Source organism: Ochotona curzoniae, unplaced genomic scaffold, assembly GCF_017591425.1.
Source record: "Ochotona curzoniae isolate NIBS_2020 unplaced genomic scaffold, NIBS_Ocur_1.0 patch59, whole genome shotgun sequence".
NCBI classification, from domain to species: domain Eukaryota; kingdom Metazoa; phylum Chordata; class Mammalia; order Lagomorpha; family Ochotonidae; genus Ochotona; species Ochotona curzoniae.
In genome coordinates this window covers 24,025-47,034 of record NW_024467038.1, presented here as the reverse complement: position 1 = coordinate 47,034, position 23,010 = coordinate 24,025, and the positions used below count along the sequence as shown (strand labels likewise).

At 38.0% G+C, this 23,010-nt stretch overlaps 1 protein-coding gene across 1 annotated transcript in view; it reads right to left on the bottom strand.

Moving 5' to 3' along the window:
* The window catches only part of LOC121168125 (nck-associated protein 1-like), a gene marked incomplete at its 5' end in the record, with an annotated part of 62,490 nt that overhangs the window by 25,881 nt on the left and 13,599 nt on the right, over positions 1-23,010 (bottom strand). The window contains 9 exons of the mRNA XM_040997915.1: positions 3,441-3,560; positions 6,291-6,423; positions 8,653-8,798; positions 10,088-10,146; positions 13,302-13,383; positions 17,045-17,177; positions 17,832-17,938; positions 18,293-18,389; positions 21,019-21,075. Coding sequence (XP_040853849.1) covers positions 3,441-3,560; positions 6,291-6,423; positions 8,653-8,798; positions 10,088-10,146; positions 13,302-13,383; positions 17,045-17,177; positions 17,832-17,938; positions 18,293-18,389; positions 21,019-21,075 — 934 coding nt within the window. The remainder of the gene's footprint in view (positions 1-3,440; positions 3,561-6,290; positions 6,424-8,652; positions 8,799-10,087; positions 10,147-13,301; positions 13,384-17,044; positions 17,178-17,831; positions 17,939-18,292; positions 18,390-21,018; positions 21,076-23,010) is intronic.

The window sequence follows — 23,010 nt, the reverse complement described above, 5'->3', positions numbered from 1 at the left end:
TTCACTCTACAAAGGCCTGTGTTGGCTAGGGCTGGGCTGGGATCAAAACCAGGAGCTGGGAATCCAATGTAGGTCTCCCATCCGGGTTTCAGGAATTCAGTTCTTTCAGCCATCCCCATGGCCTCCAAGGCCAGCACTGGCTGGAAGTTCAGTCAGAAGCTGAGTACAGAAGCTGGATACAGACACTCTGACATGGAATAAGAATTGGAATGTAGGTATCATACCTGTTAGCAACCTGCTCATTTCTTTTTTATCATGACAACTAGAAAGCTTAGAACTACTCAATGAGGCTCCTATGACCCTTTTATTGGATAGTGATGTGCGCAGAAAGCAATTTAGTCATTACAGACAGTAACAAAAGTCACAGGAATGTGTTACATTATGAAAAACGCACTCAAAATTACACTTGTATGGCTGTAGAAAGAGTTCCTTTTTAAAATAAGATGAAAATTTCTAAGGAAATCTGGAACTTTAAGAACATTAATGTTGAATTGCTCTAAGTCCAGCTATAAAACACACTGGAGCAGGTGCTGTAGAGTGTAGCTTAATGCCAGCAGCCTGCAATGCTAGAATCCCATATGGGTGCTGATTCAGCTCCCTGCTAATGAGCCTGGGAAATCCATGGATGATCCATGTCCTTGGGCACCTTCACCTACAAGGAAGACCAGGGGGAAGCTCCTGCTTTTGGTCTGGTCCAGTTCAGGCCACTGCAACCATTTGGGGAGTGAATCAGCAAATGGAAGACCTCCCATTTTGTTAGTCCCTTCCTTTCTCACTGCCTTTCAAAAAAAGAAAATAGCCTTAAAAAGAAAAAGAAAAAAAATAAGAGTAGGAAGTAAAAATGATACTTGCTTTAGTCTTCAAAAGTTCAAAGAAAATTCTTAAGAAAAACTAACAGGGGCAGGTATTTGGTTCAGGGGTTAAGAGACTGCCTGGTACACAGGAATGTCTGACTCAAGTTCCATCTTGGCTTTCCGATTCCAGTGTGCCACTAATGCACACCCAATAAGGGCAGCAAGTGATGGCTCCTTGTTACCCAGATGAGAAACCTGCTTTTAGTTTCTGGGCTCCTGACTTCAGCCTAGACAAGTCCCAAATGTTGAGGACATTTGGGGATACAACCAGCAGATGGAACATCTCACTCTGTCTTTATCTCTCTGCCTTTCAAATAAACAAAAGTAAATTAAACAAAATTTGAACTAGACATGGATTCTAAAGTATTCTTGCACAAAAACATTTTGGATTCAGTTTTCCATTAAATTTTTGATAGCTTATTCAAAAACTAAAACACAAAAATTTGGTTAAGATGTTTCTGGTATATAGGGTGCAAACTATTAGCAACATACAAGAACTTAACGAATATTAATCTTTTGAATCTTTTCTAAGGAATCTACTAACAACAGATTAGCAAACAACTACTATGAGTAAAATTTGGCCCTTCACCTGTTTTTATTTTAATGGAACATAGTCACTCATTTGTCCATACGCTGAAGGTTACTTTTCTACTAGCAAGAGCAGAGAAGAGCAACTGTAACACAGACCAATAGGGCACAAGACCTCAAAGAACACAAACATTGCTTATATCTTGTCAAAAAGTATACATCTTTAAGAAATTCTGGCCTGGCATGGTAACCTAGTGGCCAAATTCCTTGCCTTGTATGTTATGGGATCCCCTATGCACGCTGGTTCATATCTTGGCTACTCCACTTCCTTTCAAGCTCATTGCTTATGGCCTGGGAAAATAGTCAAGGACTGCCAAAAGCCTTGGGACCCTGCACCTATGTGGGAAGCCCAGAAGAAGCTCCTGGCTCCTGGCTTCGGAATGGTTCATCTCTGGCCACTGTGGCCACTTGGGGAATGAAACAGCAAATGGAAGATATTTCTCTCTTTCTTTCTTTCTGTAAATCTGACTTATCAATTTAAAAATAAAAATTAAAAACTCTAAAACAATAATTGACAGAAGTCCAGTGACGTAGCCTAGTGACTAACATTCTCACCTTGCACACGTTGGGATCTCACATGGGTACCAGTTCTAATCCCAGCAGCCCCACTTCCCAACCAAGCTCCCTGCTTGTAGCCTGGGAAGGCAGTAAGGATGGCCCAAAGCCTTGGGACCCTGCACCCACGTGGGAGACCCACAAGAGGCTCCGGGCTCCTAATTTCAAACCGGCTCAGCTCCAGATACCGTAGCCGCTTGGGGAATGAATCATTGGACAGAAGATCTTCCACTGTCTCCCCTTCTCTCAGTGCATTTGACTTTCCAATAAAAATAAATAAATCTTTTTTAAAAAATTGAAAGCAAGAGGTAAATAGATTAGAGCCAGGTTGTTATCCTGGGTAAAGCCAGTATCTGCAAAGCAGGCATCCCATATTGACACTGGTTAGTGTCTCAGCTACTCCACTACCATTCCAGCTTCCCATATGGAAAGCAGCAGAAAAGAGTCTGGGAAACTCAATGGCCTAAATGATAGAGTTCCTATAACCCAAGCGAGCCTGGATGGAGCTCCTGGCTCCTGGGCCCTGGTAGCAAACTAATGGAGAAGAGATCACTCAATCTTTCTCTCACTCTCCCTTTCACTCTCTGTAATACTTACAAATAGGAAGTGCGCTTTGCTAAAAAATTTAAAATTAAAAAAAGGAAAAGAAACTAGAAACTGGTGAAAAACTCATTGTTTTTCAAAGATTTATTTTTATTTGAAAGGCAGATACTCCAGAGACAGGAGACACAGAAACAGAGAAAGCTTCCAGCTGCTAGATCACTCCCCAAACAGTCACAAGAGCCAGAGCTGAGCTGGTCCAAAGCTAGGAGCCAGGAGCTTCTTCTGGGTCTCCCACATGGGTGCAGGGGCTGATAGCCACTGTGCCGGCCTCCACTGCTTTCTCAGGCCACAAGCAGAGAGCTGAATTGAAAGGGAGCAGCTGCAACATGAACCAGTGCCCACATGGGATTCCAGCTCCGCAGACAGAGGATGAGTCTGAAATACCACCATGCCAACTCTTCCTTTTCTTTATATTTTTAAAAAATATTTACACTGGACACAGAAATCTGATTTGCCTATTTAATCCCACCAACTTTCTAAGAAATATTTTTATTTATTTATTTGAAAAGCAAACTGAGAGAGGGAGAGAAGGAAAGATAGGGATCCTCTATCCGTTGGTTCACACCCCAAATTCCTACAACAGCCAATGCCGGGCCAGAAACTCCATTCAGATCCCCCACATGGGTTATAGAAACCAAAGTGCTCAAGCCATCATCTGCTACCTCACAGCCAGAAGCTGTATCAGAAGCAAAGGTAGGACTTGAACCAGGCACTCAAATATGTAATACAAGTGTTCTACAAAATAGTTTCACTGGCTACAACACAATGCCAACTCCTAATAGCTCTCAGCTTCTTGCTTTTACAAATTTCCTAACCGTAGAAAACATTTAAAATTATTACCTGATCACTAAGAGTACACTGTTCTGTACAAATATCAGTGATGAGATTTCGAGCTTGTTTGGCCATTTCATCCAGGAACATATTACATAAGGAAAGACTGCGATCTCCAATATGATGTCGCTGTTGAAGCAGAAAAAAAATAATAAAAGTTACAAGAAAGTAGTTTGATACAGCTGTTAACACTTTAAAAACACATAATGTGTAAAAGCACCTGCTCCTTGAATTTCCAAATTATGTAACATTACACAATATCTTCATTCTGCTAAAAAGATACATATAATACAGAAATACTTAAACATAACTGTTCCTAAACCTGTCATGATACTTCACAATATATATTTAAAATACCCTTTAGAAATGGTAGAAGATCCCCTCCCCATTACCCTGTCTTTCAGATAAGACTATCTTTAAAATGGGGAAGGTTGACAGGCATTGTACTGCAGCTGGTTGCCAAAGTTCTTCTGATCCAGATTCCTGCAAATGCACCTGGCAGGCAGTGGATGAGGCTCAACTGCCTGTATTGCTACCATCCACTTGGGAGACCTGGATAGTTCCTTTCCCTTGGCTCTGGCCCAGCCCAGCCACAGCTATCACCAAGCCTACTGGGAGTAAAGAATGATATGGAAGATTTCTGTCAGCCTCTCATTCTTTGTCACACTGCCTTTCAAATATACAGCTAAATCTTTTTTTTTTTTAAGCAAAAGCAAAAATTAACTGCAGCCAGATATGACTAATATCGGTTCACTTTAGGACTACCAGTTGGTAAGTATTAGACATCTTGTTTGACAAACATCTCCCACGTTACTATTGTTTCTTAAAAATATATACTCAATTAAGATTGCGGCAAATTTATTCTTTACAGTCAAAAACACATTTAAAATACAAGCTCAAGTTCATGATTCCCTTTGATAGCTCAGAAATGCTGAGACTGAGGGAAGAGACAACTGATACTGGTTAACATGTCCTAGAAGTAAGTCTCTCTGATCTGCCCACTGCAGTGCTGAGAACAGTCTCTAAAAGGACACGAAGAGAAGCAGAGAGAGCACTTGGTGGGGACGAAATTACAATTCAGGTAGAAAGATCCAATGAATAGTACAGCTTGCTCTCAGTAACTATGGATGTTGCATCTGTAGATTCAACCAGCAAAAGTTTAAAAATACTCAGGGTAACAGAAAAACATATGTCTGTACCAAACAGTATAACAATATACATTTACATGTATGTAATATAGAAAGAAGTATATAGGAGAACATACATAAGCTACATGTAAAAACTTCACAAATCTGAAAAGACTTAAGTATCCATGGATTTTGGTATCCAATGAAGAGGGCTTAGGAATGTTCCAGAATCATCTCCCATGGATATCAACAGATCAATGTATAAATGGAAAGCATTAAAAACAAAGCTGGGCAACACAGGAGACAACAGTAATAGAAAGCAGAGGATAGATTCAACAAATGCAAGATAGCATCAAATTAGGAGGATTCGATGGGTAACTTAATGGGAAGAATGATAAGAAAGGAGTTAATAGGATATCCTTAAACATCAGGTTTGCATTGGGAAAATCTATTAAATCTAAAAAAGTCTCTAACTCTGTTAAAGGTGGTACACTTCCTAATTACCTATAGAGTGAGCCTGTCTCAAGGTCCCCATGAAGCACAAGCATTCTGTCTCCAAGATAAGCTACTAAATCCTTAAAGTTCCTGACTATGCTATTGCTCTGATGAGTTCTGCAGTTCTAAGAATTGAATGTTTAAGTTATAAAAATAAAATTATATATATATATATTTGTTCTCATACTTACAAAACGTTATTTCTTCTTCAAAAATTAAAACACTAGTAATTTTGTCCTATTTATTTATTTATTCATTAAAGACTAATTGGAAAATTTTATTGGAAAATCAGACACACAGAGAGGAGAAATAGAGAGGAAGGTCTTCAGTTCACTGATGCACTCCCCAAGCGGCCACAGCCGGAGCTGTGCTGATCTGAAGTCGGAAGCCAGGAGCTCTTCCAGTTTTCATATGTGAGCACAGGATACCAAGGTTTTGGGATGTCCTCAATGTTTTTTCAGGCCACAAGCAGAGAGCTGAATGGGAAATCAGGCCACCAGCACACAAAACAGCACCCATATGGGATTCCAGTACACAAAAGGCGAGTACTTTAGTCACTAAGTCACTGCACCAGACCCCTTTTTATTTATTTTTGATTGCCAAATCATAACTGTAAATTTTTGTAGAAATGTTTCAATTTGCATAACCATTGCAGAAAGGGTCAATCTGGCTAATTAACATGTATTAACTTAATAATTCTTATGGTAACTTTAAAAAATTAATCACAGAAATTTTAAAAATAAACAACATATTAACTGAAATCATCATGGAGAAACAGATCACTCACACTCATTCCTCTAATCAAGCTTTTTCTTATGTGGTTGTGAGCACAGTTTTCTAAGTATTTGGTACCGATGAAAGAAGCAATTAGTTCAGTTAGGAATTGTGCGTATACATGTCTATCTCTCAAAAACATCAGAACATTTCATTTTTAACTGAACAAATCAATGAAATTTATTTTTGACTTGTATATAGTTACTTAACTATCCATAAACTCAATTTTTAAATTATTTTAATAGTAATAGGAAAAGTATGCAATATTTTATCATAAATATTAATGCCCGACCCATCACTGGATCTTGTATCAACATAAAATATTGATTCAACCATTATTTTGAATCTGCACATACATGTACTGCATGATAAGAGATACTGTGTGAACATTTGGCCAACTAAACACTTGATCTATTTAGTTTATTTCGCATGCCATATATCATAGTATCATACTCAAAATTACCTCTTCTGGACATAGTTCATGTGTGCAACTCATAAAATGAGTGCAAAGTAGTGGAAATGCAATTGAGTATCTTGACTGAGAAGGTAACTCCAAACACTGTTGAAACATCTTCTCAAAAGCTCGACTATAAAAACTATATAAGGAAACAAAAAATTAGAATCACAATTTTTACAGCTAATAGTTACAGAATAATTTTCTGAATTAGTACCTACAGTTAATTTGATTTGATTCAAGTGAATAAAAAATTACCAGCGGTAACATTTGATTTCCTTGAGAAATATTCCTAAAAAGTATCTTAACATGCCAATGATAATAATGATTATAATATCTTAGGGGACTAGAGTCATGGTAGAGCAGGTAGAGATGCTTTCTGCAATGCCCACACCCAATAGGAGATCTGATTTGAGTCCTGGCTGCTCTACATCCAATCTAGCTCCCTGATAATGGCCCAAGAAAGGCCATTCGTTGGGAGGACAGCCCAAGTATTGGGTCCTGACCACTTACATGGGAGAATCAGATGAAATTTGACCCAGCTCCCTGCTAAGTACCTGAGAAGGCAGTGGAATATGGCCCAAGTGTTTGGGACCCCTGCATTCACATGGCAAATCCAGAGGAAGCTCCTGGCCCCCAGCTCCTGCCTGGCAGAACCCTGGCCATTGTGGTCATGTGGGTAGTTGGTTGGCGAATGGAAGATCCCTGTCTTTCCCTTTCCAACTCTGTACCTACAATTTTTAAATACAGGATAGGGGCTGGCATTGCAGCACAGCCAGCAGTGCCAGCACCCCAAAGAGGTGCTAGTAGGAGTCCCAATTGCTCTACTTTAGTCCAGTTCCTGGCTATTGTGCCTGGGAAAGCAGTGCTGGGTCCCTGCACTGACATGAGAGATTTGGGGGAAGCTCCTGCTTCCAGCCTGGTCCAGCCTTATTCTGAATTAAAGCCATCCTAAAAAATTACCAAATCACCATCAAATGGATTACTTTCCATAATGAAAGTAAGGCGGTTTTTGCTAATAATTTCAATACATTGAAATTTCTACCTTCACTAGCTAACTTATCCCAGTATGTTAAAAAATAGAGACAATCTAGGTCTGCCAAATTCACTGACCTAAAAGAAACAAGAAACAGAGGCAAGACTACATAGTCCTAGGGCCAGTACTGTGTAGTTTAATTCCTGGCCACATTATCTGTCAGATTGTAATTAAGTTCACTAATTAATTCAATATTCATTAAGCATCTACTATGTTAGACTCTCAACAAAAAGCATAAACCTCCTTCTAGGACCAGATTCTCTGGTTAGGAAGGAAAAGGAAAAAAGTAAACTACAACAGTAAGTATGAGAGAAGCCATGACAGAAATAGGAGAGTGAAGTATAGTACCAGCAGGAGTCATATCATCATCATATTAATAATTAACTTAATATTTTTCAATTAAGTACCTATCTGATCCTGATCCACAACTTTTTTTTCTCATAGTCTTATCATGAAAAGGAAAGCCTGAAGGTAATCTGACATGACTTTCACCTCAAACAAAACATAAAAAATGAAATTCATACCAGTAAGAGTTCCCTTTTCCACAGAATTAGACACAAAATACAAATTTGCAAAATTGTTTGCTGACAAATGTTTCTAAAAGTCAATTATCCAGAGGAAAAATGAATAAATAAAGTCAATTATCCCCCTTACTTTAAATCTGCTAAGGATTTTATTTATTTGAAAGGCAGAGTGACAGGTAACAGGGAGATTTTCCACGTGCTGATACACATTCCATTCAGTACCTGCCAATAGCCAGGTCTGAGTCACAAAGAAACCAGAAGCCAGGAGCTCCTTCTCAGTCTCTCAAGCGGGTGGTAGGTCCCAAGTACTTGGACCATATTCTATAGCCTTTCCAGGCACATTAGCAGAAAGCTAGTTCAGAACTAGACTAACCAGAACCCAAACTAGCATTCTAATATAACACGCTGACATCACAAGTGTCAACCAATATTGCCTTTATTCTTCCTGTCTTAAAAATTTTACTTGAAGGATAGATAAAGGGATCTTAAATCTGTTGCCAGGAGCGGGGGCTAGGCCAAGTCTCTATCACGATCTCAAGCTAGGAGTCTCACACAGGTGGGAGGGATTCACTCATCTGAATCACTACTGCTGCCTCCCAGGGTGCACTATCAAGAAGCTGGAACTTCAAGGAGAGCCAAGACTTGAACTCGGGCTCCATTATGGGACACAGGCATCCCAGACTGGGATCTTAGCCACTGCATTCAACCTCTGCTCTACTTTATTCCTAAAAGCCTATCATGGAATTGTCAATAAACTTATGTCCAGACACTACAAATTTCAAATCCAAAATTAAAGAAAGTATCAACCTACCAAAATATGGAGAGATCTGATGTTTCTACCAACATTTCCACCAAAGAATCTACCATTTTTGTATGGAAAATTATTGTATTCATCATCTTCCCAAGTTCTCTGTGATCTGCAAGGCTAAGTGAAGCCTTAGACACACTCGTATATGCCTGTAAAAGCACAGCAAAAAACAGAAGTAGTTTAGGTAGAGATGAATGACTTTAAACTAGTTAGCCAATAACAAAAAAACAGTGAAAACATTTAAGCTATTTATTATTACATTTTATCAGTAACATCTTTTTCTTTAAACTGTTTCTCAATGAGTTTAAATACAGATGATCAGAAAACAGAATCTAATTCATGAATCACTCAAACCCCAAAGGAACTGAAGTCACAATGTCAAAAGTAAAAAATAATTGCCATAAGCGGGTTATCACAAGTTACAATATAGTTTAAGAAAGCTTATGAGAAAACTAGATGAAAAGAGGACTGCTTATTGATTTAGTGAGATTTTATTGAATCATTAAAAACCAAATAGCTCGAATAGTTTTCAACTTGTTATGAAAAATGCATACAATGAAGAAAGTACACGTTTCAAAAATTTTATCACCAAAATTAGCCGCTTTTCAAGTCCATTTTCCATAAATTATTATAACCCTGTCTAATAACATAATGCATTGTGAAGAAGTACTAATACAGTAAAAAAAAGAAAAATTACTGTAGATTGGTTGGCCAAAAAGGTGACAGAACTTAAATAAGACTAGAGAAAGGTTTCAGGGAAAGAAATTCTATGTTCTGAATATCAAGTTAAAGAGAAGACAATTATGTCCATATGTAGCAGATATTTCTTAAAGAAAGAGAATAAGAATAAAAGAGGTGCCTACAGAGTAAATACTGAAATTATCAATAACAGTACATAGAAAAATGCACTTGACTCCTGAAAAAAATCTCTCAATTTCAAATATTGATTTAAGCATTCTCACATATCATGAGCAGGGAACCACACAGCTTCAGTATTTCCACTGGTTTGTCTAATTCCTTGTAGCACAGCCAAGCCCTTTTGTTCCTGTACTGCCCACAGCTATCACAGTACAATGCCAGAGAGGAGTGGCTGTGCCAGAAACTGTATGGCCCACAATCCTAAACTATCAATTGACTATTTTCCTAAAAAAAATTTAAAGTTAGATAACATTTTGTCAAAAAATGCTCTCACTTTATGCTTTCAGTTTAGAAGTAAATAATCAAAATAATCAAGAGAGATTGGGATTTAAATTTTAGGTTATTTTCAATCTTTGACAATTATTTTATATAAGCCTTATCAAGGTCTACATTGAAAACATTTATGGAAGTTTAATAAGTGCTACAAATTGTTTCTTCTATTGTTTATTATACAAAAAATTTTCAATATGCATATAACCATTTGCATTTTATAGTAACAATAAAAAAGTTAAATTCTTACCTGTAACCTAAACCAATCTAATCTCATTCCTCTGAAATCAAATACTTCCCCATCTTCTACTGTAATAATGGAAGAAAAGCAAGGATTAAAAGCAAATTAATGTTTTAATTAATCAAAAACATTTTAAAAATTAAGAGCTAAGACAATACCACATCTGGGAATAGGTCCAAAATAATTAAAATCAAGAACTGAAAGACATACTTATACACCCATATTAACCACAATCAAAGGTACAAGCCAATTAAATGTTCCCTAATAGATGATTAAATAAACACACTGTGTTACGCAAATATAATGTGATCTTATTCAGTCTTCTTTTTTTTTTTTAAGATTTATTTATTTATTGGAAAGTCAGATATACAGAGAGGAGGAGAGACAGAGAGGAAGATCCTCCGTCCGATGATTCACTCCCCAAGTGAGCACAACGGCCGGTGCTGTGCCGATCCAGAGCCAGGAGCCAGGAACCTCCTCCAGGTCTCCCACATGGGTGCAGGGTCCCAAAGCTTTGGGCCGTCCTCGACTGCTTTCCCAGGCCACAGGCAGGGAGCTGGATGGGAAGTGGAGCTGCCAGGATTAGAACCGGCGCCCATATGGGATCCTGGAGCGTTCAAGGCAAGGACTTTAGCCACTAGGCCACGCCGCCAGGCCCAATCTTCTTTGGTCTTAAAGGGAAGGATATGCTGGAGCAGGCTACCCCAAAGTTAAAGCTTGAGGACATTATGTTCAGTGCAAAACAAACACTACATGATTTCACAGTGTGCAGTTGTCAAACTAACAGAAAGTAGAAAGATGGCTGTCAGAAGATGGCAGGACATGAAAATGGAGTGTTGATATTTAAAGACCAGAGTTTTAGTCTTTTAGACCTAACACCATTGAAATGCACATTAAAAAAAAAGTTAAGATGGTAACTTAGAAGATGGGCACTTGGCCTAAAGTTTAAGACAATGATTAGGATAACTATCCCACATCACAGTGCCTGGATTCAACTCTCATATCCAGCTACTGATTTCAGTTTCCTACTAATGAAGACCCTCAAAAACAGTAGTCAAGGCTCAAGTAACTAGAGTCCTGCCATCTACGCAGGAGACCTGATGGAATTCCGAGCTCCAGGCTCTGCCCTCAAGCTTCTGAAGACACTGTCAAAATAAATCAATACATGGGAGTTTTCTGTGTCTAATAAATGAGTGAAACCTTTTGAAATATGTGAATGAAAGATGGTAAGTTTTATGTTGTACTTATTTTACAATTATAAAATGAAAAACAAAAATGTTTTTACAGCAGGCTTTTGGTGCACAGGTTAAGCTGCTAACTGGGATACCCATATCCTGTATCTGAGAATGTGACTTGAGTCCTGCTTAACCCATTTCTGATCCAGTTTTTTGTGAACGTGTACGCTGGGAGACAACAGATGATGGACCAAGGGCTTGGGTCCCTACCACGCATATAGCAGACCAGGATAGAGTCCTGGCTCTTTGCTTCAGCCTGGCCCATTCTGGCTGTTTTAGGGATTTGCATAATGAACTATCAGATGGAAGCCTCTCTCTCAAATAAAATGAAAATAAATTAATTTCTTTTAAATGTTAGTTAAGAGACTAAGTTAACAACCCATTTTTCAAATCTGGAGAAGATGATAAAGGAGTCATGTTAATACAAGTGTAAACTTTTCTCCTAAGCTTTTTGATCCTCAGTTTACTTACACAACAACTTAAAATAGAAAAGAACTCGAAGGATCCTGTGAGTAAAAACTGTGGACAACACACTGAAGTTCCACAAGATAATTTGGCATTTTACCAGGCAAATCTGTAGTAATTTCATGACTTACATGTGGTAACAATTAAGATTGACTGGACTGGGCCAGGCACAGTGCCCTAGTCAGTAAAGGCCCTGCCTTCCATGCACAGAGATCCCCTACGGATGCCAATTCATGTGCCGGCTGCTCCATTTCCTTTCAGCTCCCTGCTTGTGGCCTGGGAAAGCAGTGGATGATGGACCAAAGCCTTGGAGCGCTGCATCCATGTGAGAGACTAGGAAGAAGCTCCTGAATTCGGATCAGCTAAGCTCCTGACTGAACTAAAATAACCTCAATAAATAAAATAAAATAAACTCAGATTTGGAAAAATACTTTCCAATACTTTTTATCTAAACACTGCAAAACCAAAATATATCAGTCTATCAGCAGTGTGCATTCAAGCAGTGGAGAAAGAAATATAGTGCACAGATTTTTTTCAGAACTATAGACCCAAGCACAAATTGTTACTCTTTTTTTTTATGGAAGGTCAGAAATATAGAGAAGGAGAGAGAGATGATCTTCCAACCTCTGGTTCACTCCCTAAGCGGCCACAACAGCCAGAACTGCTGATCCGAAGCCAGGAGCCTGGAGTCTCACCCGAGTCTCCCACACGGGTGCAGGGTCCCAAAGCCCTGGGCCGTCCTCTACTGCTTTCCCAGGCCACAAGCAGGGAGCTGGATGGGAAAAGGGGCCTCTGGGATTAGAACCAGCACCCATATGGGATCCTGGCCTGTGCAAAGTGAGAACTTTAGCTGCTAGGCTATTGTGCCGGGTCCACAAATTTTTATTCTTGCTTAATAGCTGTTAGAGCGTGGATAAACTGTTAAGTAACTGAGAAGTTTATTCTCAAATGTTCAGTTTCAAATCTGTCAAATGCAAATAGTAACAATATCCCCCTCTACCTCAGATATATGAAGGAAACAATATGGAAATAATAGTCTTACCCACTTTCCTGTAGCCCTTGACCCTTTTTGCCCAAATTAACTATGTAAAGATTGTCAAAATAAAAAAAAAATTTAAAAAAAATAAAAACATTATGTAGATTTAACAGAATAATTTGCATATAAAATGCCTGAGGCAAACTGAACATTTTATAAATGGCATTCTCTATTCAGATGCATGTTGGACCAAATACATGCTTCTACAACACTAAGTGCTCCTTTTTGCCTACTTTTTGGTTGTTATAAAATACCTTTTTTTCTTTGAAAATTCAGAAATATTTAGCTATATTTCTTTTTATTTCAGTAAGCATCATGACATCCATTTTAGAAACCCTTGATGAAGAGGGAAAAAATCAGGATAAAACAAGAGATAAAAAAATGAGCTAGGTAAATGATGCTATAAAATTTAACTGCTAAATTTATCCTAATAATCAAATCTCAAACTTGAGTAAGAAAATATACTGCCATTTAAAGAACTTAATACCTTGTTTTACACTTAAGGAAGTCATAGTGTTAACAAAGGAGGACATGATGATTGATTCATCTTCAGGACAAACAGAAAGATTCTGAAAAAGAAACAACACTGTTAAAATGGTTAGCTGGGAAACAGCTCACAGGACAAACAAACTGGTGTGTCCATACCATATAATGTTTTCATCAATAAAAAGAAAATGTTGATATACAATACCACACAAATGAATCTCAAAAACAATATAATAAATGAAATTTTAAAAGTATATGATTGCATTTACGAGAAAAAAACTTTCACAAAGACAAAATTACAGTGACAAAGAGCAGCTCGCTTATTGCCAAGGTCTCTGAGGGAATCTACTGTAAATATCAGTAAGAAAACTCTGGGAATGTTCTGTATGTTGAATATGACAGTAGTTATACTCACTGCAAAAATCAAGCTACATACCAAAACATGTGATTTTCACTGTACAGAATTTAAAATAATGACAACAACAAACACTTCCATTTAAGCAAGTTAAGAAAAATGAGTATTTGGGGATAGGCAGTTGACCTAAGGGCTAAGCCACTGTTCAGTAGGCTTAAAATTCCACACTCGGAATTAAAATCCAGCTCTGGCTTGTAATTCCAGGTCCTGCTAATGCAGACCCTGACACGCAGCAGCAGTAGCTCAAGTGGCTGGGCACCCTGCACCCCTGTGGGAGATCTGCAGCATGTTTGTGGCTCTCACCTTTTGACCTAACTGAGCCTAGCACCTCGAATGGTACCCAGGCAATGAACTACTTTATCTCAAATAAAATTAGTTGTTTTAAAAAAAATGAGTATTTATGATAGACTGCATCTAAACTCAACAAGTAACCTGGCAGTTAAAACATCCACAAACCGTATCAGGATACCTGGGGTTTAAGTCCTTATAAACTATGTATGTGATTTGGACTGGGTTCTAAACTTTTCCACATCAACCTAGCTCAGTTCAAGCTTTCTAAACATTTGGGGAAAATTTTGCAGCAGGAGCTCTCTCCCTGCTTTTCAAATAAATAAACAAATAAATATTCAAAAGGAGGTGGGATACTAAAAAAAAAAACACTTTTTAAAAAGGAGAATGCTTAACTCAACAACGTAAATATCTTTTTAATACCTATTTGATAATGTATCATTTAAAACATCAATGAAAATGCAAATATTTAAAATGTAAACTTTGTTATGTATATTTTACCAATAATAAAAATTAGCACTTATTACAAGAAATCATATTACAGGTTTACAATCTTAGTTCTAAATTTACATCTTAGCAAAGGTAAAACCATTGCAACTGCACCTTGCACAAGAAGAGGGAAGCAAAAAGCTTAGGAGTTAGATTATTTATACAGCACACAGCACGGAGCAAGTTACATGATTTCTGTAGCCAATTATGATCCCTATATCTCCACTCACAAGACAGTATTTCATAAACCTGGCAATTGTTAACACAAGTTATTGCTGCTGTTGCTTATATTCTACTAAAATCTTTCTAACGCCAGAAGTGCTTAAATCCCCTTTTCTCAATATTGGTGAATTCTATATAAAAAATAACTCAAAAATTTTAACACTACAATAAAGGTCTATGAAACTTACTAATAAACACAAGGCATTTGAAAAATGCTATGGAAGGAGTGGGCAGTATGGGACACCGGTTAGGATACTGCTTGGGATGCCCACGCTTCACATCCGAGTGCCTGCGTTGCAGACCTAGCTTCACCCCTAACTACGGCTTCCCACAGCACGCAACCTGAAAGGCAGCAGTGGATGGTTCGCGAGGCTCGGTCCCTGCCATTCATCTAGGAGACTCAGAGTGAGGTCCTAACTCCTAGCTCCACCTTGATCGCCGAGTGCATCTGAGCAATGAACCTGTATCTGGGGGAATCTCTGTATTTCTCTTTTTGCTTTTCAAATAAATTTAAAAAAAAAAAGAGAGAGAGAGAAAGACAAACTATTTTTAAAAAGGCTTACAGAAAATGAAATTTAAACGAAAGTTTATTTTGGTGGGAAAAAAAAGGTTGAAATCTGTAGAGTAATCTATACTTTTCACCTAATTTCCTGAAGACCTCTCCTATCCATATACTCACAAAATAAAACCAGTCCTTCGTTTATTTTCTAGAAACAATGCTAATATGGAAGAAAAATTAATGGTAATGATAGTTTCTGGCTTGTCTGATAAACAGTAACTATTTAAATAAAATCTTAATAAGCAAATGGTATTTCAGGGATTTAGCACATTTGTTTCTTAATGTCATTCTAGAAAAAAGTATCTGGACGCCACCTAGTGGTTAAAAGGAGAAAGCAGTTCGGGTAATAACAATTGTACATAATTCAAGGTAACAAACTTCCTTGAACCATGTTTCTTCTTACCCGTTTTTCCTTAAAAAAAAAAGGGGGGGGGGGTTGGGGTTCTGCACAGTAGCCTAGTGGCTAAAGCCATCACTTTGCATGCACCGGGATCCCATATGGGCACTGGTTCATGTCCCAGCTGTCCTACTTCCCACTCATCTCCCTGCTTGTGGCCTGGGAAAGCAGTTGAGGATGGCCCAAAGCCTTGGGACCCTGCACCCGTGTGGGAGACCTGGAAGCAGCTCCTGGCTCCTGTTTTCAGATCAGCTAAGTTCTGGCCCTTTTGGCCACTTTGGGAGTGAACCAGAGGATAGAAGATCTTTCTGTCTCTCCTGCTGTCTGTAAATTTGCCTCTAGAATTTCAAAAGTGGCAATTTTTAAGGAAATAAATAGTAATCTCAATGTAGAATTCTTTTACTGCTCTTCATAATATATGCTAGCTTATAATGGTTTCAGACATCTATAATTATAAAATGAAAACAAAATGTTTTCTTTATACTGTTATTTAGATTACAAACAAAAAAATTTATTAAGACAAAAAGATTGCATAGACTAAAAACAAAGAAAATTCAAAATAAAAAAAAAAATTAGAACACTTAAATTAAACCAGCAAGATGAAATCTTTATTGGAAAGTCAGATTTATACAGGGGAGAGACAGAAAGATCTTTCATCTGCTGAATAACTCCCACACGGGTGCAGGGTCCCAAGGCTTTGGGCCGTCCTCGGCTGCTTTCCCAGGCCACAAACAGGGGGCTGGATGGGAAGTAGGGCACACAACACATGAACTGGCACCCATATGTCATCCTGGCACTCAAGGCGAGGATTTAGCCAGTAGGCTAGCACATTGGGCCCTGAAATCTTTATTTTTGGCCATTCTCGAACACAATATTCAGAAAGATCTTTTTCTACTTGACCTCTAATATTTAATTAGCAATTACGCTGTCTCCATCTCTTCTCTCTTACCATAGCTGCCATCATGATAATGCTGTCATTAGCTGTCACCCACCCTATTGTAGTACTTTTTCTTCTGTTATTCGTCCCACTGAGCCGAAGTAATCTGGTTAGTAAAATCTGATCTATGGCTAATCTCTCATTTTCGAGGTCCTCTAAATTTTGGTTAGTGTACACTCCCATCCTGAAGGTAACTGCTTCATGGTCCTCAGGCTAAGCTTTGTATACATTTATGCGTAACATTTTTGCATTAGGCTACAACTGCCTTCTTAACTCTAGACAATGACTCCCTTAGCAAGACACAACCATGACTGATTAATTTTTATCTCCACTGCTTGACACAGGATATTTCCCAAATGATTATCACACAAACAAATCAATTACTGCAAAGTCAAAAAGAAAAAACAACGAGGGGAATGATGTGGACTAGCTTTTACCTGCACGAGCTCGTTGAGGACAACAGCATCAAAGCCAGAAAGGTACTGCACATAGTACCTCTGCATCACAGGTCCGTACTTCCTCACATGGGCTCTAAGCTCCTCCATGTAAAATATTAATTCAGCAATGTGCCTTTTGAAGAAATTCAAGATTAGTTCAAGAAATAAGTTTATCGCTATCAAAGAAAATATTAGATTATGTTGATATTACTTCTAGACACTTCCTTCTTAGTAATGGAATTGCTTAGTAATATCTACTTCCTTTTAAAAAATACTTCATACTAGAAAATAAAGCCAAAAAGCAAGACTAGAAAAAGATTAAACATTCACAGCAGAAAATCCAAATGAAAATAGAATTCATTCATTTCACATATATTTTCAAAAATCGTAAGTAAAGAGGCTTTATGAATGCTCTTATTTTCTATGCTTCCTTTATTTAAATCCTGCTAAAACACTGCAGATTAAAATGAGAGATTTCAAATGACACATTTCAATGACACACTGGGTTAAAATTCAACTCTGTAAAAATTCTTCTTTAAGTGCTTTTTTAGTGAACAATTTTGACAGATCAAGAAAACAAACAAGAACTATATCACCCTCTAGTGTATCAGAAAGTACTAAAAGCCCTAATTTCAAGCAAAGGCAATAATGTGTTCAAATTCATATATTCTAATATTATAAATATTACAAAAAGCACAGAAGTCCTGAAACGTTTTCAAAAGTTTGCTCCAGATGTAAGTATCCATATTTGATAAATCTGAAAAAATAAATTTTTAATGTCACTTACTTATCAATAAAGTCATCTGCACTCTTCTTTGGCATATTATCTGCATGACGAAGTAGCCAGATAATTTCATCACGGGCAAAAGATAACGCCATAAAAACAAAAAGTGCCTGTGGCATAAAAACGAACAAAAAATACTGGTTACTCTCAAAGATTAACAAAATCTATTCATAATGTCTAAGTGAAAACTTATTGGCAGAAATTAACAAATTCAAAAGACAAGAGAGACAACAAGCTAGGACAGAAGTGGAGGTGTGCGTGAAGGAGAGCCTCCCCCAGGGGAGAAGTGTGGAAACACAGGGGGCTCTGTGTGTGAGGCTCAACCAGCAACTTCATTCCTAAATATGAAACCTGATTATTTTATGTAGTCCCTGATCTACATTTTAGTAAAATTCCATATAAAAGAAATGCTTCTGAAAATTTTTATATAGCACACTTACTGCAGGATGAATGAAATCAATTACCTTGGGACCTAGCAGGCCAGGCTGATCCGAGAGAACAGTAGCCAGTTCTTTCAGTGCAGACCTTAAAAACTTGCGTCTTTCTCTGTGCATTGAACCACTGCAGGCAAAAGAAACAATTACAGTTCTGTTTCCAATAAAATTATTACTGACAATTAAGGCAGCCTGGTGTTCATTAGAAATGTCACAGCAAATTTTTAATTTTCTTTTATGAAGTAGAAGCTACTATTAGAAAAACCATCTTTCATACGTTGGTCTTTAAGTGACTAACTACTATATGTTTTTCTGGGCTTTCCTGTGTTGTCCTCCATATACCAAAATCCTATCCCAAACTTCAGTCCAATGTTTCATGAAGCATTTCTTGATATCCAGCTATGCACTTCAAAATAATTTCTACAATTTTAATATCATACAGTCTTGTACTTTGTGAATTGGACTATAAAATCCTTTAAAGACAAACACTGTATTCTACTACATATGCATTTTTCAATTCCTCACAGAAATTAAGAAATATAATTTAGTAAGTATCTGGTTTATCTGTAATTGTGTTTATCAAGTCTATTTCTGTTAAACGTACAAAACTGACTAAGCATTAGTTATAATCAATAAACATAATGGGATGCTATCAATTTTGCATTCCTATTAAAAAACAGAAAGAAAAAAGCAGAAGGAATAATCATAATTATCAATACACTATATATTTCAAAATTAAGTTCAAATTAAGCTCTTATGGTCACAGACTAATAGGGAAAAAATTACAGTGTTCCAGATATTCCAACTCCTCTTACAATGCAAAATACACTCATACACTGTTTCAAGAAAGTTTTATTATTAAGACGGATGCATAAAAGTCCAAATATAAAGAATCTACAACACCAGCAAATTTGCTTTGACTGTAGATTAGTTTTAGAAGATTTAGATAAAAAAACAAAACAAAACAAAAAAACACAGTCCTCTGCCTCCACCTCTCATGTTTCAGTTTTTCATCTACCAAAGCAAGTATGATGGCATGTGCTTCAGATTATTTACATCTTTCATGATGATATGTTACTTTAGGGTAACAGAGTAGTGGTGCAGAGGATTATGCTGCCATCTGCAATGCTGGCATCCCTTATCAGAGTGCCTGTTTGAGTCCTAGCTGATGTGCTTCTGATCTAACTCCCCAGCAATGTATCTAGGAAAGCAGTGGAAGATGGTATAAGGCCTCAAAACCTGGGCTGCTGCCACTTTAACAGGAAAATCTGATAGAGTCTCAGGATCTTGGCTTCAGCAAGGACTAACCCAAGACGTTATGGCCAACTGAGGAGTAAACCAGCAGACAGAAGATCACAAATTATCTCTCTGTTAACTGAAATCTTTTTTAAAAAATGTTAGTCTGGGAGGGTGATCCAATAGCTCAAATGGCTAATGCTCCATCTCCAAACGCCAGCACCCCATTTGGGTACTGGTTCATGTCCCAGTTCCTATACTTCCCATCCAACTCCCTGCTGATGGCCAGGAAAAGCAGTGGAAGATGATCTAAGTCCTTGGGACCTTGCACAGGTGTGGGAGACATGGAAGAAGCTCCCAGCTCTTGGCTTTGGATTGGCTCAGCTTCGGCCCTAATGGCCATCTGGGGAGTACACACCAGTGAGTGGAAAGTCTTTCTCTCCCTGTCTCTCCTTCTCTCTGGACATCTGCCTTTTCAATTAAAATAAATCTTGAAAATAATAATAATAAATGTTAGTTTGGTGGGGCCAGCTTGGTGGTTCAATAGGCTAATCCTCCACCTTGCTGTGCTGGGTTTGTGTTCCAGCTGCTCCACTTGATCCAGCTCCCTGCTAATGCACCTGGGAAAGTGGGAAAGCAGCAGAAGAGAACACAAATGCTTTGGCCCCTGCCACCAACATAGGTGACTCGGAAGAAGCACCTGGCTACCAGCTTTGGATTGGCCATGTTGGCTATTTGGTAATGAATCAGCGGATGAGGATTTCTATTTTGCTCTCCCACCCACCCCAACTCTGCCTTTTGAATAAAGAAATCTCTTTTTTTAAAAAAGTTACTTTCACTGCAATGACGAGCACTATTACTGACAATAACAAAGCATATACTATTTCAAAGAGTGTGGGGATTTATCAACTTCTATAAAACAGTACAAAAATTAGCCAAACTTGAAAAACTCAAACAACTTATTGGTATGGGGAATACAGTGGCCATAAGAGATCATCTACACAAAATTTTCCTAGTGCATTGTATTAAGACTTCAAAAATAACTTAACGGGCCAGTGTGGTGGTGTGGTAGGCTAATCCTCCACCTGTGGCACCAGCATCCGATGTGGGCTCCAGTTCAAGTCTATGCTGCTCTAGCAGATTCAGCACTCTGTTAATGGCCTGGGAAAGCAGTGAACAGGCCCAACAGCTTGGCCCTCTGTATCCACATGGGTGACCCGGAATAAGCCACTGGCTCCTAGTTTTGGACTGACCCAGCCACTGTGGCCACTGGAGAGTGAACCAGCAGTGGTAAGATCTCTTTCTCACTCTCTACTTCTTTGATTTTCAAGTAAAACACAAACACCGTAAAAGCTGTGCACAAAGATTATACTTTAGATATAACACATTGTTCCTCACTAACTGCAAGTTCTCCCTCACAAGTATTGCATCTCATATACCATTCATATATATATCCAGTTCAAGAAAAGAATGTTTCAAACAATTCTTCACTGAAAGCAGATAAAATAGAGCTTACTTACGCATGCGACACAGCTGCCTCCTTGCATTCTCTTATGTCATTTATACGTTTATTATAGCTATAAAAAAAAGCAACATGCTCATCTTAATATGATCACCAGTCAAGAGAATATAGCAAACACTAAAAGTCAATTCAAAGCAACCTATTACCCACAACAAGAGCCAAACAACTGGCCATTGAACTTGCAATGCCTAGAGATCTACCCAGCTTGCTTCCTAGCAGCTCAGGAGCTCAGAACAAGCCTTGTCAGGGAAAAAGAAATTCTCACATCATATTAAATCCAACAATAAGCTTCTTTACAAGCAGTTATTTAATTAAATCTCATTATTTCCTTGAGGCCAAGACATTAAAATCATACCTGTGATATATTAAAAAGAAAAAGCCACATACATCAGTAAGTTTAAAAGTGCCATTGGAAGAAATTATAAATAACCTCATGAATATGATTAAAAATTGAAAACTCCAGGGCAGACAATGCGGCATCTGAGAGACAGCAGAGGACGGCTTAAACATGTGGATTGCTGCCACCCATGGGGGAAGAGCTGGAGTCCCTGGGATCCTAGCTAGTGCAGGGAACCAGTGAAAGTACAGGGGAAGAGACCCCTTCCTACGCCACCCAACACTGCCACTTTTTCAAATAAAGAAACAAATAGACAAATTTTGAAGAAACACACTCAAAATTTGTAAAATGTAAGCTATCTCCTGACAACCATCAAAACCATACATACTAAAATGAACTCCAATTTCTATATTCAAGTAGTCTAATACTTCTACTGTTAAACAAATCTTCAAAATACACTATTTTTCCAAGAACTGGTCTCTGTAATAAGCTTTTATATGTTTGACTTAACTATGACAATTCAGACCTTAACCTGATCAAAACTGAAACTTTTCAACTTAAAATACTGAGATCCTTAAATGACAATTTTATCACAAAAAAAGTAAACCAGGTTGAGTGTTGTGGGGCAACAGGCTAAGCCTCCATTTGGGATGCCAGTCATACGCTGGATTACCTGGTTGGAGTCCCAGCTACTCCTCATTTTTTATCCAGCTTCCTGCTAGCATGCAGGCAGGCAGTGAATGAGCACCCAAACACTTGGGTTCCTGCTATCCACATGAGACAAGGAAGGAGCTCCCGTTCCTGGCATAAGCCTAGCCCAGGCCTGGCTGTTTGTGGCCATTTGTGTGGTAAAGCAGCAAATGTTTTTACTCTGTCACTTTGCCTTTCAAATAAATAAATCTTCCTTCCTTCTAGCAAACTGGTTTCATGGTACCACCAAATTTTACTTGTACCATACATAGCCTAAGTTCATTCAATATACATAGACTAATTGGCTTTATGTACACATTTCTATAAATCACTCCACAAAAAGCTCAGTGAATATGCTAAGACAAATTTCATGATTTTCAGTTTTAGTCAGTTGAAAAAAATGGCATAAATGGTCTCACATAGGATGTATCAGTAAATTCTGCCATCTAAAGTAGGACTGTAATTTTCGGTACTACTGCTTGTATTATAACTGTCAGATCACCCATGAGAGAATATCAAAATCACTTTTGGTGATATATATCAGATGGTTAATTGAAAAAGGAGCAGAGGAAGGTGAAATGAACGCTGGCAGTACTGACCAGAAAGTGAAAAAAAAAGAATTTCCTAAGGATGAGAAAAACTTCCCACACTTTGATCTAAAGAAGGGTCACACAGGAATACCATATGCAAATGCGCCAAGTTACACATCTAAGACTTATTTTTGCAGGTAAATTTTACATCAATAAAACAGTGGTAGGGAAAAAAGCAGACTCTTTCAACCTTTCCAAGCTATAGATGTAGAACGTTGGAGTCATGCCCAGCAATCAGGATTTTAATTTGCATTTCAGAGTAATTCTCAGTAACACTAAAATCTGACATACATGTTGTGTTAAACAGTCAGTGCCAAATCTTCTTAAAATGATGCATCTAGATATTTATCTGAAAGGCAGTATAACAGGTTCA